This window comes from Thermobia domestica, chromosome 5 (genome assembly GCF_964235325.1).
Source record: "Thermobia domestica chromosome 5, izTheDome1.hap1.1, whole genome shotgun sequence".
NCBI lineage: Eukaryota > Metazoa > Arthropoda > Insecta > Zygentoma > Lepismatidae > Thermobia > Thermobia domestica.
Window position 1 is genome coordinate 285,885,729 of NC_137458.1, and position 14,779 is coordinate 285,900,507.

The window sequence follows — 14,779 nt, forward strand, 5'->3', positions numbered from 1 at the left end:
TGTTCTCTAACTACAAGACTTGGGCAAACGAATAGGATTTCACAGTCATTTAGGAAACGAGAAAGACAATTTACCACTTACAATCTGGATACCTTCTCCCTATCTAGAAGGACATTACTACATATACACCTACTTAAATTAATTAATTAATTAATTAAGAGTTTGGATAATAGAAATAATTATGTAAATGAATAAAATTCATAATGCAAAATAATATTGTTTTATTTCATTAGAATAAATATGTTATTATATTCAAAAGAATTAACCAAGGTATCCATAACCTCCGACTCCAGAGTGAAGGTTACCACCAACTCTTCTCACAATGGCATTAAATCCATTGATGCCATCAGCACCATAAGTAACTTGTCTTACACTGCCATCGGGTTCAACAAGGCTGTATTGTCCTTTGACAACGTCGCCGTCTCTCACTTCAGTCTGCTGTTTATTGTCTCCTGTGAGGTGGTCACTCACTGCGTAGCCAAACTGGTATCGTGGGTAAGCCTTAAATACAAATAGGTATATTATATTATTGAAAATGTAGCTAAAAGTCACATTTTTTATTACTGATTATTTGTACTACGGTTCTTACAACAATACTATTTAAATAAATATTATGTAAGAGAAAACTTATTATATTGTAATAAATATTTAAAAATAAATTATAAAAGTTAACGAAGATCTTTGGTGAAAGATAGCAAGATTGCTTTTATGAAAGATGTTTAACTTTCAAAGAAAATGTTATCTGAATTTTGTTTTATTAGAAACTGAATTTGTTAGTATTTCCTTAATGTTTTATGTTGTATCCTCATTGAGAAAAAGGTATTATGAGTTAACAAGGAATATTTTCCAACGTGGTATAAAGTAGATAAGGGATTAATGCCATTTCCTATAATCTCCGTATTTAACCAGTAAAAACAAAGAATATTAAATTACCTTAGTTTGGATGTCGATCCTGATGTATATTTTAAATTAAAACGTTCGAAGATAACGTTCGATATAATGTCATATTTATTGTAAGTGAAATTTTCGAAGAATGCTTTTGAAATTAAATGAAAAAAAATGGTACATTTATACCACATGGATATACCTTTGGCTCATTAATAAAAGTGAACAATAGTGAAAAAACTGGCATCCTGACGATGTATGAGGAAAATTTAGGAGAAAGCCTCGAAAAAAACACAAAAATGTCTATTTCCGTCACATACTTGCTTGGCCCGTGCTCGAACCACAAAGCTCTAGGACCAGAAGTGACCAAGCTTTCGCTGAGGCACCGTGCCCCTGAAGGATAGATTTTAAATCTGAGATAGCGCATTATTTACAAAACAAATGTATAATGCATATTTATTTTCGACTATAAAATTTTGTAATACTTTATAACTAAATAATATACGTAAAAGGTGTAAAAGTTTAGGTAATAACATAATCATTGATTATTTTTTAATACTGGTATCTTTAAATTCAGTTTTTAATATTGCGCAATTCTTCTTTGCGATTTCCAGATTTGTATTACTCTTAAGTGAGAGCGGAACTGAACTAAAGCGGCGACTCTACAAGTGTTATTTTAAGCCTAATGCTATTAGCTTCAGAAAAGGCATCCATCCATACAAAAAATGCACCTCTCACACCCACATATTTTTATTTATACCTATAGATAAAAATATTTTTATTAACCATTAATTAATGTTAAATTGCATGCGTTACGTCCCTATCTACTTATTTGGTATAAACGTTAATGTTGTCGAGATCCTTCCAGAGATTGTATTAACAATGCGTAATAATAAAACTCAACTTTGTTGTTAATAGCTAATACAATTAAGAAAAAATCAGAAAATCCCTGGACGTTTCATTCATTACAATTCATAAATACAAAGTGTATTGATAATAATTGTAATATTCCCTTTTCTATTTTACAAGTGATTAATTCTGTAAGTGCTACGAATGAAATGGCAAGTTTAATTATTATATCTCACTTTTGTATACAAGATATCATTTTTGGATCCCAGAATACAAATTTTCCAAATTAATTATTATGCAGAAACGTAAATTTTAAATGTCAGGTATCCACTAAAGTTTTAATAAATTATTTATGATTTACAATTTTACTAACATCAAGAACATTTAAACTCTTCTCTGGCTCTTTACTTTCTTATTCGCCTGTTCTACGTGCCTTTTGTTTCGCTTTATTGGCCTCAGAAAGCTTCCTAACGTAAATGACTCCTGGAATTGGTGACTGTTGAGAATGATCGGAGATATTTTCCAGGAAACCACAGCTCGCATACACACCTTTGTTCCCACACTGCTTTTCAGGTAATACTAAACCATCTGCTTTCAATGGCTCCAAGAGGTCATGTTATGTCACTGTCTTAACGTACGGTACAGCATTCTGCCGTAATATTTCATATAAACTTATGGACTGTGAGCTGCCTCTCGCTAGTCCTTGCTCGGTTGTTACATAAATTGGTGTTGCACCAATGATTTGTTTTTACTCAAAACCTCTCTGCTCTGCTATCACAGAAGAAAGACCCCTTTACCGGTGAGTAACGTTCCCAGAATAGCCCACACGTTCCCACGTTGAATGGCTATGCTAATACGTTGAATCAGGAAAGATTTTGCTCGAGTATCTCGTAATTTAATTGATAGACAGTAGTCGATTTCATTTATATATTTGAGGCCACCTTCTTCCCAAGAACCGCTAGACACAAATTGGTATTGCAACAAATGAATAGTTATCGAGTAGATTATTATAATTATTCCTTTTTCTTTTGCTCTTCGAGCAGCTAAGAGTCCAGATTGTGCTGAGGAATATTGAAGGTTGGAGGGGCCTTAAGTATCTGAACATGTGGAATTCCAAATCAATGCCTTTCCTTTCTTCCATGGTACTAATGATATACCATCAGGTCTTTTTCCGTCTGAACGGCTACATCAATTCGGTTCTCTCACTGCTGGGAGCCCCGCAGATATTAAAGCTCTTAATATTATATCATTCAAACTTGAGTCACGTGGATGTCCGCTGGGGCTGCTTTTGCACGACAAACCGTGTAATCCTTTTTTTTTATCTACTAAGGTGTAGCAATTGGGGAAGTGGTGTGGTTCATATATATCTGCACCCAACCGTAGAGCGACGGATACTCGGAAGCTCTCACTGGATATATGTAAGCCCAGAGAAGGTGATGGTAGAGCTTAAAGCCATGCACCGTTTTCATGGGACATGACCGCGAAGAGGCTGGCCATATCTTCAATGTTATTTGTAGTCTGCAATAAAGAAGCTACATGTTAATTAACGATGGGCTCGTCCCAGGCCGACTGATTGTTACGATTTTCGAGAGCCGGAGGGTCTAACCAAACTAAATTTGTCCATTTAGCTATGCAGTCCAGCACATCTAGATTGGTGATTTCGCCGTTATCCCATTGAAGAAGAGAGCTAATTAATTGGTTTGTACCATAGAAAGACGCACGAAAACACGGAATAGCCATATCTGTAGCGCGGCAGATTCCAAGACCTCCATTTTTAACTGGTAATGAAGCTTGTATACAAGAGTTGTTATCAAGAGAACAATTGGGGATGGATTCCAGTCTAGTTTTAAGGGTACTGTCAAACTTTTCCAATAGGACATCTTCCTCCCAAGATGGAGAGCATCGAAGGTAATAAAATAATTTCGGCATTCCAAAATAAGCCCTTAATAAACAAAATGCAGAATAGGCTGAAAGCTTGGAAAGTCGTGACAAAAAAAACTAATTTGGAGGTCTTGTCTAATAACATTTTGCTGTGTGCTTCTGCTGAGATAGCTGAACCTAAAAGCTCTGCATTAGTTGGAGTAAGGAGCTGAATATCAGATGCTGATTTATTAAATATATCAGATAGGTTCTTAATTTGTTGTTCCATAGCACCGAGGAATCCCACTTCACATATGGAGTAATTTGGCAATAAACCAATTGATGATGCATGAGTACGAATGCTGTCTAATGTTTGTAGTATTACGTGCGTATTTCCAGCTCTTGTTCCATCATCCAAATACTAGACACTCAGCTCAGTTTTAATATTATTAACAATTGGTGGGAGAGTTAAAGCAAACAGCGCTGGGTCTAACGAATCACCTTGTTAAACGCCTCGCTGTAACAGAATAGTGTTATCTCCTATATATGGGTTGCTTGGCTGAGAATAGCATTGAGAGATGTACGAAACATATGATGGAAGATTAAGGCATTTCTGAAATCCATGTTTAAGAATGCTTTCACCTGGGTATGCGAAGTAGAATAATATGTGCGGGCTGCATGTACCGCGGATTCCGCCAAAATGGGACGCAGACTCCTACGTGGTGTGGATATAGTGTGTTGATTATTGATTCACGCATCTTGATGCAGATTATTTTGGCCGACAATCGTCTCCAAACGTTGCCTACGGCTATTGGCCAAATACCACCACTTTTCTTCTTAAGAGCAAGTAACGACGAACCGAAGAATATCGGTCTCAATATGGTGGGCACATTTCCCGATATAATGAGGTGTAACAATGGATGATCTTTTGATTCGTAAAGGTAGGATAGGACTAAATCTTTTAAAATTGAAGCTCTGATGTTATCGATTTCACCGGTGGGTCCAAATGGAAAAGATTTAAAAGCTTCCAATAATTCCGTTTATGATATTTTAGTTGCTGGAGTGCTTCTAACACTGAATTATCTGGCGTTGCTATCGAGTCTTCGGTTGTTAGAGTCTTACTGCTTCTCTTACATCACTGTCAGATAGTTTATTGTCAATATTCTTGCTGTCCAATGATGCGGATTTTGACAAATCACGAACTTTGTATAATCTAATGAATTCGACTGACAAAGTTTCTCGATGATTATTATGGAGGAATACAGAGAACCACATAAGGGAAAATTAAAAGATCTAGCCCAGCATCAATACTATTAGTATTCGTGACCTTTTGTAGAACTTCACTTAAGGAATGAGCCGATAGCTGGTCTGGCAGCTCGAGAAACTTGTCGGAGTGTAGGAATGTGGGACTTTAAATAAATTGAGTCCATTGAATTTTTGACATACGCTTCGTTTGTTAATATATTTGAATGTAAATAATGGTACGTTTCGCATTAGAAGAAGATAGATTTTTCTGCACTGATTCGCGATGGCGTCTACTAGTATGAATGGCTAGACCACGTTAGCTACGAAAATATTTATGGCAATATAAACATTACGCTTCATCTGGCTAGTTAGATATATCCAAATTTGGGTCTCAAGAGGTATCCGATTCACAATCCGCACCATGAATGTTAGTTGCATATTGAGCCTCCTATCATACTTCTAGTTTATTAATAACCTTTCTTTCTGTCATTGTTCGATATAATTGTGCTTATTGTAGTAATTTAAAATAGCTTAATACAAACTGATTTAATTTGAATATTAACGAACTATGCTGTACGTTTCATTGTTGACATCAACTGAATTAACGCTTAAGAATATGTCTTTACTAAACCACTCAACCTTTGAACAGATTTCAATAATGATTTCACATCTCTCACTTATCAATCATCACGAACACTAACACTGCACTTCGACACATCCAAAAGTCAATAGTCCAAAATCATATTTTAATAAATATGTATATGTTTTTACTTTGTACTTACGTAGTAGTCAAGTCCTCCACCAATTCCACCAAGAACACCAACTGCGTAGGCTGAAGATACGAGAGCAACGAGAGCGAAGATAATCTAGAAAATAATATTAAAGGCAAATAAACAACGTTGAATTTGAAAGTAAAAAAATAACAAATTTTCTGTGGAATAAATATTTAGTTGCTACATAAAATAATCTTCTATTTACGAATTTATGCATGTTTACAATGTTATTGCAATCTCAAAGCGCACCATATGTACAAGGAAACATCTACGCTATCACGGGGGCTGCGGATGCTCAGTGGCAGAGCGTTCAACTCTGGTGTATGGGGGTCTGGGTTCAAAACCTGCTCTCGCCAAGAGAACTTCGTGGTGGACAAACATCATGGGCATGGGTGTCCTCGGGGTTCTCCCGTTTCTCCCCACTTTCTTCATTCCACTATTTCATTCATCTCTCATCATCACCGTCTCCTTCAGCCTAACCGGCATAACCGTGGCATAAAACTCAAAGATTTCAATTCATTTTTCTATAACTATCATTAGAGACAAAGTACTGAAAAAAACACGTTGAGTTGTTGTTGTTCAACTTGTTTTCTAGTTATTTACAAACGTTCATAATTCAAATGTGTACTACATTTTAAGTGATTGCACAAATTTTGTTAGACGGAAGTGTATATTTTACGAGAAAGATAATGTAAAATATATTCCATTAATACGATGGTTAACATTCTTGCCCTCATTGAATGCCCATAAGATAAAATTATTCAACATTAATTCTACTCTTCTCCACAAAATGACAAGATTATATGCCGTTTCAATGTTTCCTTCCTCTCTTTCTACCTTTCTTTGGATTTTTTATTATTTTCTTCAGAAATTCACTGCAAAACATTGGATCGTCATTTGAATCGTTGGAAATATGAAAGTTTGAAGAACAATGTTGAATTCGACCATTTGAAACCGAGATAAAAATTCGAAAAATCATAATTCCGATAGTCACCCTGTATATTCTTTGTTATTGGACTGTAGTCTAGCCTCATTTTGACAACCCTACCGACGCCCCTAATAGTCCCAGGGATATGAACTATACCTTGTTTGAAAGCGTATAAAGCGTATGAGTCCAACGAGGTAACGTTTCTTCCTCTCCCGTGGCAAACCCGTAGAAGAAGACGAAGAAAAAATTTTAAAAACATGTTTTTTTACTTTCTTTGGACCGTAGCAACACTGTTATATGTCGTACATTTGGATCAAGAGGACATTTGGACGTACATTTGAATGAGAGAGGTGTTGCCAAAGTCCCAGAAATGTAATATATATATATATATATATATATATATATATATATATATTTACTTCTACCATTTTTTACTTTCTTTTTTCTTCTTCCACAAGTTTAGAACAAGGTAGCACAAATGTTATCTCGTTGGAATGGTTGTTCTGTAAGATTTCCAACGACGTACAATTCATGTCCCTGGGGCAATTATGGGCGTCGCTAGGGCTGCCAACATGACACTAGACCACAGTCCCTACCTAAGAATATACAGGGAAATAATAATAGGTACGAGTTTCCGAATTTTTGCCTGCCTTGCTATTGAAAATACACCCGTTCTTCATATATATTATGGTGTTCCAAATTTCATTGGATTCACCCCATAAAATGGTTCCATATGGGACTAAATTAAGCAAGGAAAAAAATTAATTTCATTGAATTATATTAAATGGTGCCCCAAGCGACCTAAAATTTTGAATTCAATTACAGTGCATAGTATATGGGAAAAATCTGGAAGAAACTCATGTAATTTAGAAACGGATAAAGGGAATGCGAAGACACTCTGGATAATAGAAATAGAGGAAGAAACATACCTAATTTTATATAGTACTGTGGGAAGGTGGGAAGGTCATGTAGTCAGAATCGAAGAAAGGAGAAAATTTTCAACTGGAAATCCAATCGATATCAACAATTAGGAAGACCTAGGTGCAGATGAGAGGACAATATGAGAATGGATCTCGCATAAATTAGAATACGTAGTAGAAAGTGGATGCAATTGGCTAAGGATAGTCACCTGAACGCAGCATTGAACCTCAGAGATCCATAGACCATATAGTTTATTAGTTAGTCAGTATAATAAGACCATTATTCAGATCACAACAAAGCTGTATTTTGTAATTATTGGAATTGTGTAAGAGCATCCATTTATGACTGATTCTCAAAATATTTCTAACCTTAAAAGCTAATTTACGTATGGTCTACATTTGGGCATTTAACGACTGAATATTACAAAATTTGCGATAGTTATAGTTAATTATTCACGAAACGTATCACACCGAATTATATTAGACACAATTAAATATTTAATATATATATGTATATATATATATATATATATATATATATATATATATATATATATATATATATATATATATATATATATCTGTGATAGATCATGGTACAACGTGTTTGGTTACACCTTAACATAGTCACGCACATGAATTCATTAATAAATAAATATTCAGCATGTACGTTATTTTACATGAGTAGCATTATTAGAAATATTACTATTATTAGAAATTATAATGATACTTACAGTAAAGGCGTTCATCTTTGTTGTGTTTCAGGTGGAGTTTCTCACACTGTGATTGGAAGAGAAACGTCTGTCACTTTTATTGAGGAATGAACAGAAGGAAAGTTGAAATCAGAGTTGTTTTTATAGAAATTTCTCACTGGTTTCCGAATTTTTATTTATTGCCAGTTTCTAATATTTGAAATATTTTTAGAGAATAGTAACATCGTAACCTTGGCAAGTTTTTTGATCAAACGGAGAAATATTTTTTTTTAATGAAAAATCGTATCATATAATTCAAATAATATTATGTTGTATGCTGTATTATAGGGAAAAGTGTTGATACAGGAAAATTAGTTTCTCCACATTGTGCATTTATCTATTTATTTTTTTAATTAACTTCCTTTTACGGTTTCCGTAGACGTTGGTATATAAAGAGAACAAGATATTCACCTACTACAGTTCATTCAGAATACAACGAAAATTAATCACATCAAAATGGTAACGTACACACAGTTATTTCTCAATATCATTACACATAAATATATTCTTTATGAGAGTGTTCAATTATACATTGTGTACTAGATCACAAAATTGTAGGGTTGTTAAATTTGCATTGCACATGATGTTTTGTGTGATAAAGTAATTTAAAACTCTCTCTCTCTCTCATATATATACTTGTATAAATGCTGCCATTGCTAAGGAACGGGTCTTACATAAATTTATGTATTTTCTTACCATTTATCTTCTGTATAAACTATATTTATTTAAACTGTAATTTACCTTAGTTTAGTAAAATTCTATACTATTCATAATCAACTGAACATTTTGTGTTAATAATCGTTCCTACACGATAAATCTTTCCAAACTTATCCTATTGTAATGAAATTTCAAATATATTTTTCCCTCCAGTTCGAGAAATTATCCTGTTGTTTGAAAGTGGAATCCATTAAAAATAAGGGCTAAAATATACAATTACACCAATTTTTTTCCATACACAAAAATAATTTCCTAGTATAAATCATGTGAGATAAATAATCGATTTTGATAAGACATTCTGTATATTTTTTCTACGATATTCTGTATATTTTCTCTACGACATTCTGATTGTTCTCATCGCTTACAGTTGAAACACGCAAAGTTTAGTTATTTTTCGATGATAATTAGAAAGTAAATTAGTCAATACTATTCAATAAACTTATTCTTATTCTGATGCAATATGCCATATATTTTCTTTAGAATTTCCGAATAATCTAAATTCTTTGAAGCAAGATTCTCAAAGCAATAAAGAGTTGAGTTATATTTCCTGTAAGGATAAGATTATTATTATTATTATTAATAATAATAATAATAATAATAATAATAATAATAATAATAATAATAATAATAATAATAATAATAATAATAATAATAATAATAATAATAATAATAATAATTGAATAAGCTATTATTTTCTTCTGCAATCCAGATCATCATTATTTGTTCACAGGGACAATGTTAATTTCAGTAATATTTTCTCATATGTATTTTTTCGTTAAATTCCTATTACAATTTTGAGGCAGTAAATCTACGTGTATTATTTGCTAAATTTAAGATTGTACGATAATTCAATAATTAAAGTCTGTCAATATTTATTTGAAGAAGATGATAAAATTTTGAAATATGTTTTCTACAGTTGAGTTATATTTGACTATTGCCAAACGACACCCGAAAATGAATAACTTTTTTTCACATGTAGCTGATAGCATCTATGAGGAGGGGCCTACGTTGACAAATTTAATTAGGAATATTTAATTCACTTCAACTTTTCGAATGCTTTAATTGAACCTTTATTGTAGATTTACAATTAATATATATCTCTGTTCTCTTTCCAGATGTCCTCAACTCTCGTATTATGTCTCGCCTTGTTCTTCGGAACTTCTTATGGTATGCATATATTTACTTAGTTAAATGCTTAACATATGTATTAGCTCGACATCTAGCTTTTCTCAGAAAATCTACTGCATAAGAATAATTTCCAAATAAAGGAAATATATGCTCCTGCCTTTTATCATAAAAACTACTTTTGACTACTGCCATAATAATGCTCCTATTCAGCTATATTTGCTGGTTGGTTTCCTTCCTTTCTCGGTTCTGATTTAAATTCCTACATGAAAGCAACTTTCTTGTTTATTTGTGTGTATGTTGAAATTTAGCGTCCATTCGTAGTAACAAAGCTATTTGAAACGTGCACCTGCTGTTAAAGGGTGAAGGTGAACCAATGTAAAAGGTTCCGTTCTCTCCTAGCGACATCTAAACTTGGGACCATCTGCAGGGAAGATCACACACACTACTCACTAGACCAGTGGAAAGTACTTAAATGAACTTTAGTAACAGTATAGTACTCACGAATTTATTTAAACGAATAGAATTTACATTCTTTTGTTTTGGGATGTAACAATTAGACTTTCAGAAACAATTTCGAATATCCTTCCACGTTTAACCTAGTTTTTTTTATTCCTTCATTTGGGAAAGGTAAAAATATAAAATCGGGAAAAATCTATTAAGTGATAATGTCATTATGGTGATATGGATGTATCCATAAACAAAGCATGAAAAAACTTAAACGTGTCATTGTGAAAATTGAACAGAATGTTTCGTAAATATTTTTATGATATATTTGTCATTTACTGAAGATCCTGCGTGAAGCTTTTCCAATGATAGATCTGAAAATACTTAACTAACTTACAAAATATTGAGTTCTACGATTAAAGTATTTAAATGTAAACTTCTTTACATTTGGTTTAATATTTGCTGTAATTTATCATAAGAAGTACATTTAAGGTTATAATTTGGAATTCTTTATGTATTGCATAACTCATTGGCAAAATTTTCATTTTGTACTTTGTTTAGCTGTCCTATATAGCAGTGGTATAAGTAGTCAAAATAACAATCGGCTCTCTCTCGCCACAATCCCCGTAGTCGGTACTTATAGTGGCTACGGACTTGGTGCCGGATACGGTCTTGGTGGTTATGGACTTGGTGCCGGTTACGGTCTTGGTGGATACGGACTTGGCGTAGGATATGGTCTTGGAGTTTATGGACGTGGTGGATATGGAGCCTGGGGATATGGTGCGCAAGGTCTACGTGGAATTGGTTATCTTGGTTAAGAGTCTGAGAAAATGATGTTTTGGAAAATAAAATAGAAAATAAACGCATTTCAAGAATAAAATATCTTCTTTTCTGTGGGATATATCGTAGGAATCTAGACCTCTTTTTGAGGATTTGAAATATTGTTTGATGCTGCTAATTCTGAGAAAAGTTACTTTGTTTAGTGGTCTGTTGACCTCTCAAGTAAGTAGCTCGGTGAATTGCATTGCTGAAACCCCATATAAAATGCATGTTTCCTTAGTAGTGTAGACAGAATATGGAACAAATATTTTCACATAGCAATTGAGACTCATAACGCTAGAAATATAAACTGTCAAGGGCGCCGATGCTCGGAGGGGGGGGGGGGCTCCGAAGCTCGTGTGGACCCCACATTGTATTTATGAATATACAATATTTGGCATAATTTAAATTCAATTTATCATAAGATCCTCTAATATGCCTTCTGCATCTATACATTAAGTTAAAGAGAAATCGGCGCCCTTGTAAACAATATGTCTGCAAGTAAACCTTACAGTCGTTCCAAGATTTAAATGATATTGTTTTGATACAAAGTAAATGATATGTAAGATCTTTTATGTAGAAAGAAAGATATTCATTTGTATATATAACAAATATATAATAATAATAATAATAATAATAATAATAATAATAATAATAATAATAATAATAATAATAATAATAATAATAATAATAATAATAATAATAGTAATAGTAATAATAATAATTAGCGATACAGAAATTTCCTTAAAGATAAGCGCATATTTTATTTTTAATTTATAGAGTCCCAACAGTTCTGGTACTAGTGCATTACTAGTTGGCACCTAAAGTATTGTAAGTACGTATATCATGTCATTTAAGACCCTTACAAGGTTACAAGATAGGCCAGTTAGTATCACCTGAACGCAATACGCGTTTTATTATTGTGAAGTTTGTATCTTATTTTCTGTGTTTCTCGAAATACTGTTCTCACAAGATTGTTTTCTAAAACCGTAACGTTTATTCCTCTCTACCAGCAAAGAATCCAGAACTATGATTTCATTTCTCGCTATTAATATTTGCGATAGAGTTAATACTAATTTAATGAAGATTTAAGTGTGTTCTTGCCATTAGTTCGTTTTACTTACACTTCATACACAAACAAAACACTTAATGCACTACCAAAACTTATTTTCAAACTTTCTTTTTACTTTTCATTACTGTGTCTAAAGAATAAATTTAGGTTTACGTATCTTCTATCAACTTGTACTAGTCAGTCAGTGGTTTCATGAATACTGTTTCATCGCGTTTCAATGGACTTCATGTTCTTCATTATGGATATCGAATGCTTTATATGTACGTTGTACTCATTTTGATTCACAAAATTGGCAGTTACTTACTAGTAAAATGTTGAGCAGTTATTAGACTTTCGATACAACCCTAAACGATAAAGGATAACGATTTTGATCGAATTGATGCAATATATTCTGGGTGTTAAAATGGATGTTAATTCAATTTAGTAGCTAAATCCAAATTAACAGTTCCCTTTTCTTATAGTGAAACTAGATCATATCTTATTTTTATAATAACAAAAGATTTGTTTCTCTAAAATGTTACAGCAAGCTTCTTTGCGGCAACGTGGCTAACCAACGCTCCTATCGTATAAGGGAGTCAATTCCATTCTCGATGAGTTTTCATGCAGTTCAGATCACAGGTTAGCCAGCAAGTCTACATCTCTTATGACCGCCATGCTAAAACGGATGATAAAATTCAGATCATAGAAACAAAAATAGAAGTTTCAGACTATATGAAATAAGTAATTTAACCTGCTTTTACGGACAGCGAGTTTGACTTATATCTAGCAAAGGAGTTACAGTTTGTAGAATTCAGTCTCTATAATTACAGTCAGTAGAAGTTAAAAATACCCTTACTAAAAGCAGAAATGAATTAACATTACAATCAAGGCAACCTCCACAGCTCTGAAATAATACTTTCAAAAGAATTCAATCTTTAACAGATCTATGACTTCTGGTTACAACACAGTAATGGTGAGAGAGAAACCCATTAAGTTGTAAATTTCTTCGTAGAGTGATACAGTGGAAACGAAATATTTCCTTAAAATGATAAATCAATTTGGTACAAAAACCTTGGTCTCTACCTGTTGTCGCTTTCATTGTATGGTGATAAAGGTTGAAACCAGAAATAAATTATCTTTATCTCATCTAGCTTGAATAGAGAGTCCTGACGTACTTGAAACCGTTCTTGGGAGGCCGAATCGAGTTCGAAAAGCCCCTTTTCGATACCTCTTATTATTTGTTTTACAGGAATGAATATTAAAACTGGAAATACTAATAAATTTCAATCAATTTCGGTTTCGTTTGGTTGTTATCGTTGGTTATAGTATATTTTCTTGTAACTCTGAATAGATTGGAGAAAGCTCTTATCGCTATCAATTGCTGTTTTCATTCGGTGACGATCAACTTCAAAACCAGGAATGGATGAATTACACCACTTGCGGTTTTAGTAAAGAAATAGAAATGGAGACTGCATCCTGGTTTGATTATAAAGAACCACTTGTCGCTATGGACTAAAGCGATTGTTCTAAATATATCAATTTCACAACAGGAAATGTGTGATTGATAACACTTTCGGTTCCAATAGAAGGTTACTGGAGAACATGGAATCTATTGTCGGGACTTTGAATTGATTAAAAAAAAGGAAACATTATTTGAAATATCCTACACTTTTCCCTGTATGCAAATACATTTTAAAAATGAGATACTAGAATTTTTTAACATTCTTTGTTTAGGTAGAGTGTTGAGGGTGTTAGAGTATGTTGTGTTACAATGGCGAAACAATTTCAATAAAGCAAGGAAAATAGAAAGCTTTGTGCTATACATTACTATTTTTAATCTGGACGATCAATGTTGAAACTGGAAACGTTGAAATCTACCACTTGCAGTTTCAATAGAGTTTTATTGTAGAAGGTCGAGCCTACTATTTGGATGCTCAGTCCATTGCCAAAGAAATGTATTTTCCGATATATTTTACCAGACTTTCTGTGACACCTGTCAATGTACAGATATGCGAACGAAGGACATACCCGTTCTAAAAGAATTTCAACATTTGAAGATAGCACAGTTTAGAAGCCTAATATCGTAGGTAATACAATTTTACTTATTTCTTGGAATAAAACTAATTTTATCTCTTCTTTTCTTATTTATTTTCCATATACATAAGAAATTCCTGATATCACCTCCGATTACAGTATATCCTAATACCGACAACTCTGAATTATAGTGAAAATAAATAACCTACCGCAAACAGAAAACCAACGAGGATATTACTTCAAATTGTATTAAATATAAGATCTAATATAATAATGGAACAAATTGGCCTATTTTTGAAAGATCAGTTCTGGCAAAACGGATTTTGGTTATTGCTACGTTACTAGAGAAAGTGATTTGGTAATTCATTCTATGT

General features: G+C 33.1%; 1 protein-coding gene across 1 annotated transcript in view; it reads right to left on the reverse strand.

The window, feature by feature from the left end:
* Positions 1-261: 261 nt before the first annotated feature.
* The window catches only part of LOC145685567 (uncharacterized), a 29,483-nt gene continuing 14,965 nt past the window's right edge, over positions 262-14,779 (reverse strand). The window contains exons 3-4 of the mRNA XM_081757959.1: positions 5,622-5,705; positions 262-501 (exon numbers count right to left, since the gene is read on the reverse strand). Of these exons, the coding sequence (XP_081614085.1) occupies positions 262-501; positions 5,622-5,705 (324 nt within the window). The remainder of the gene's footprint in view (positions 502-5,621; positions 5,706-14,779) is intronic.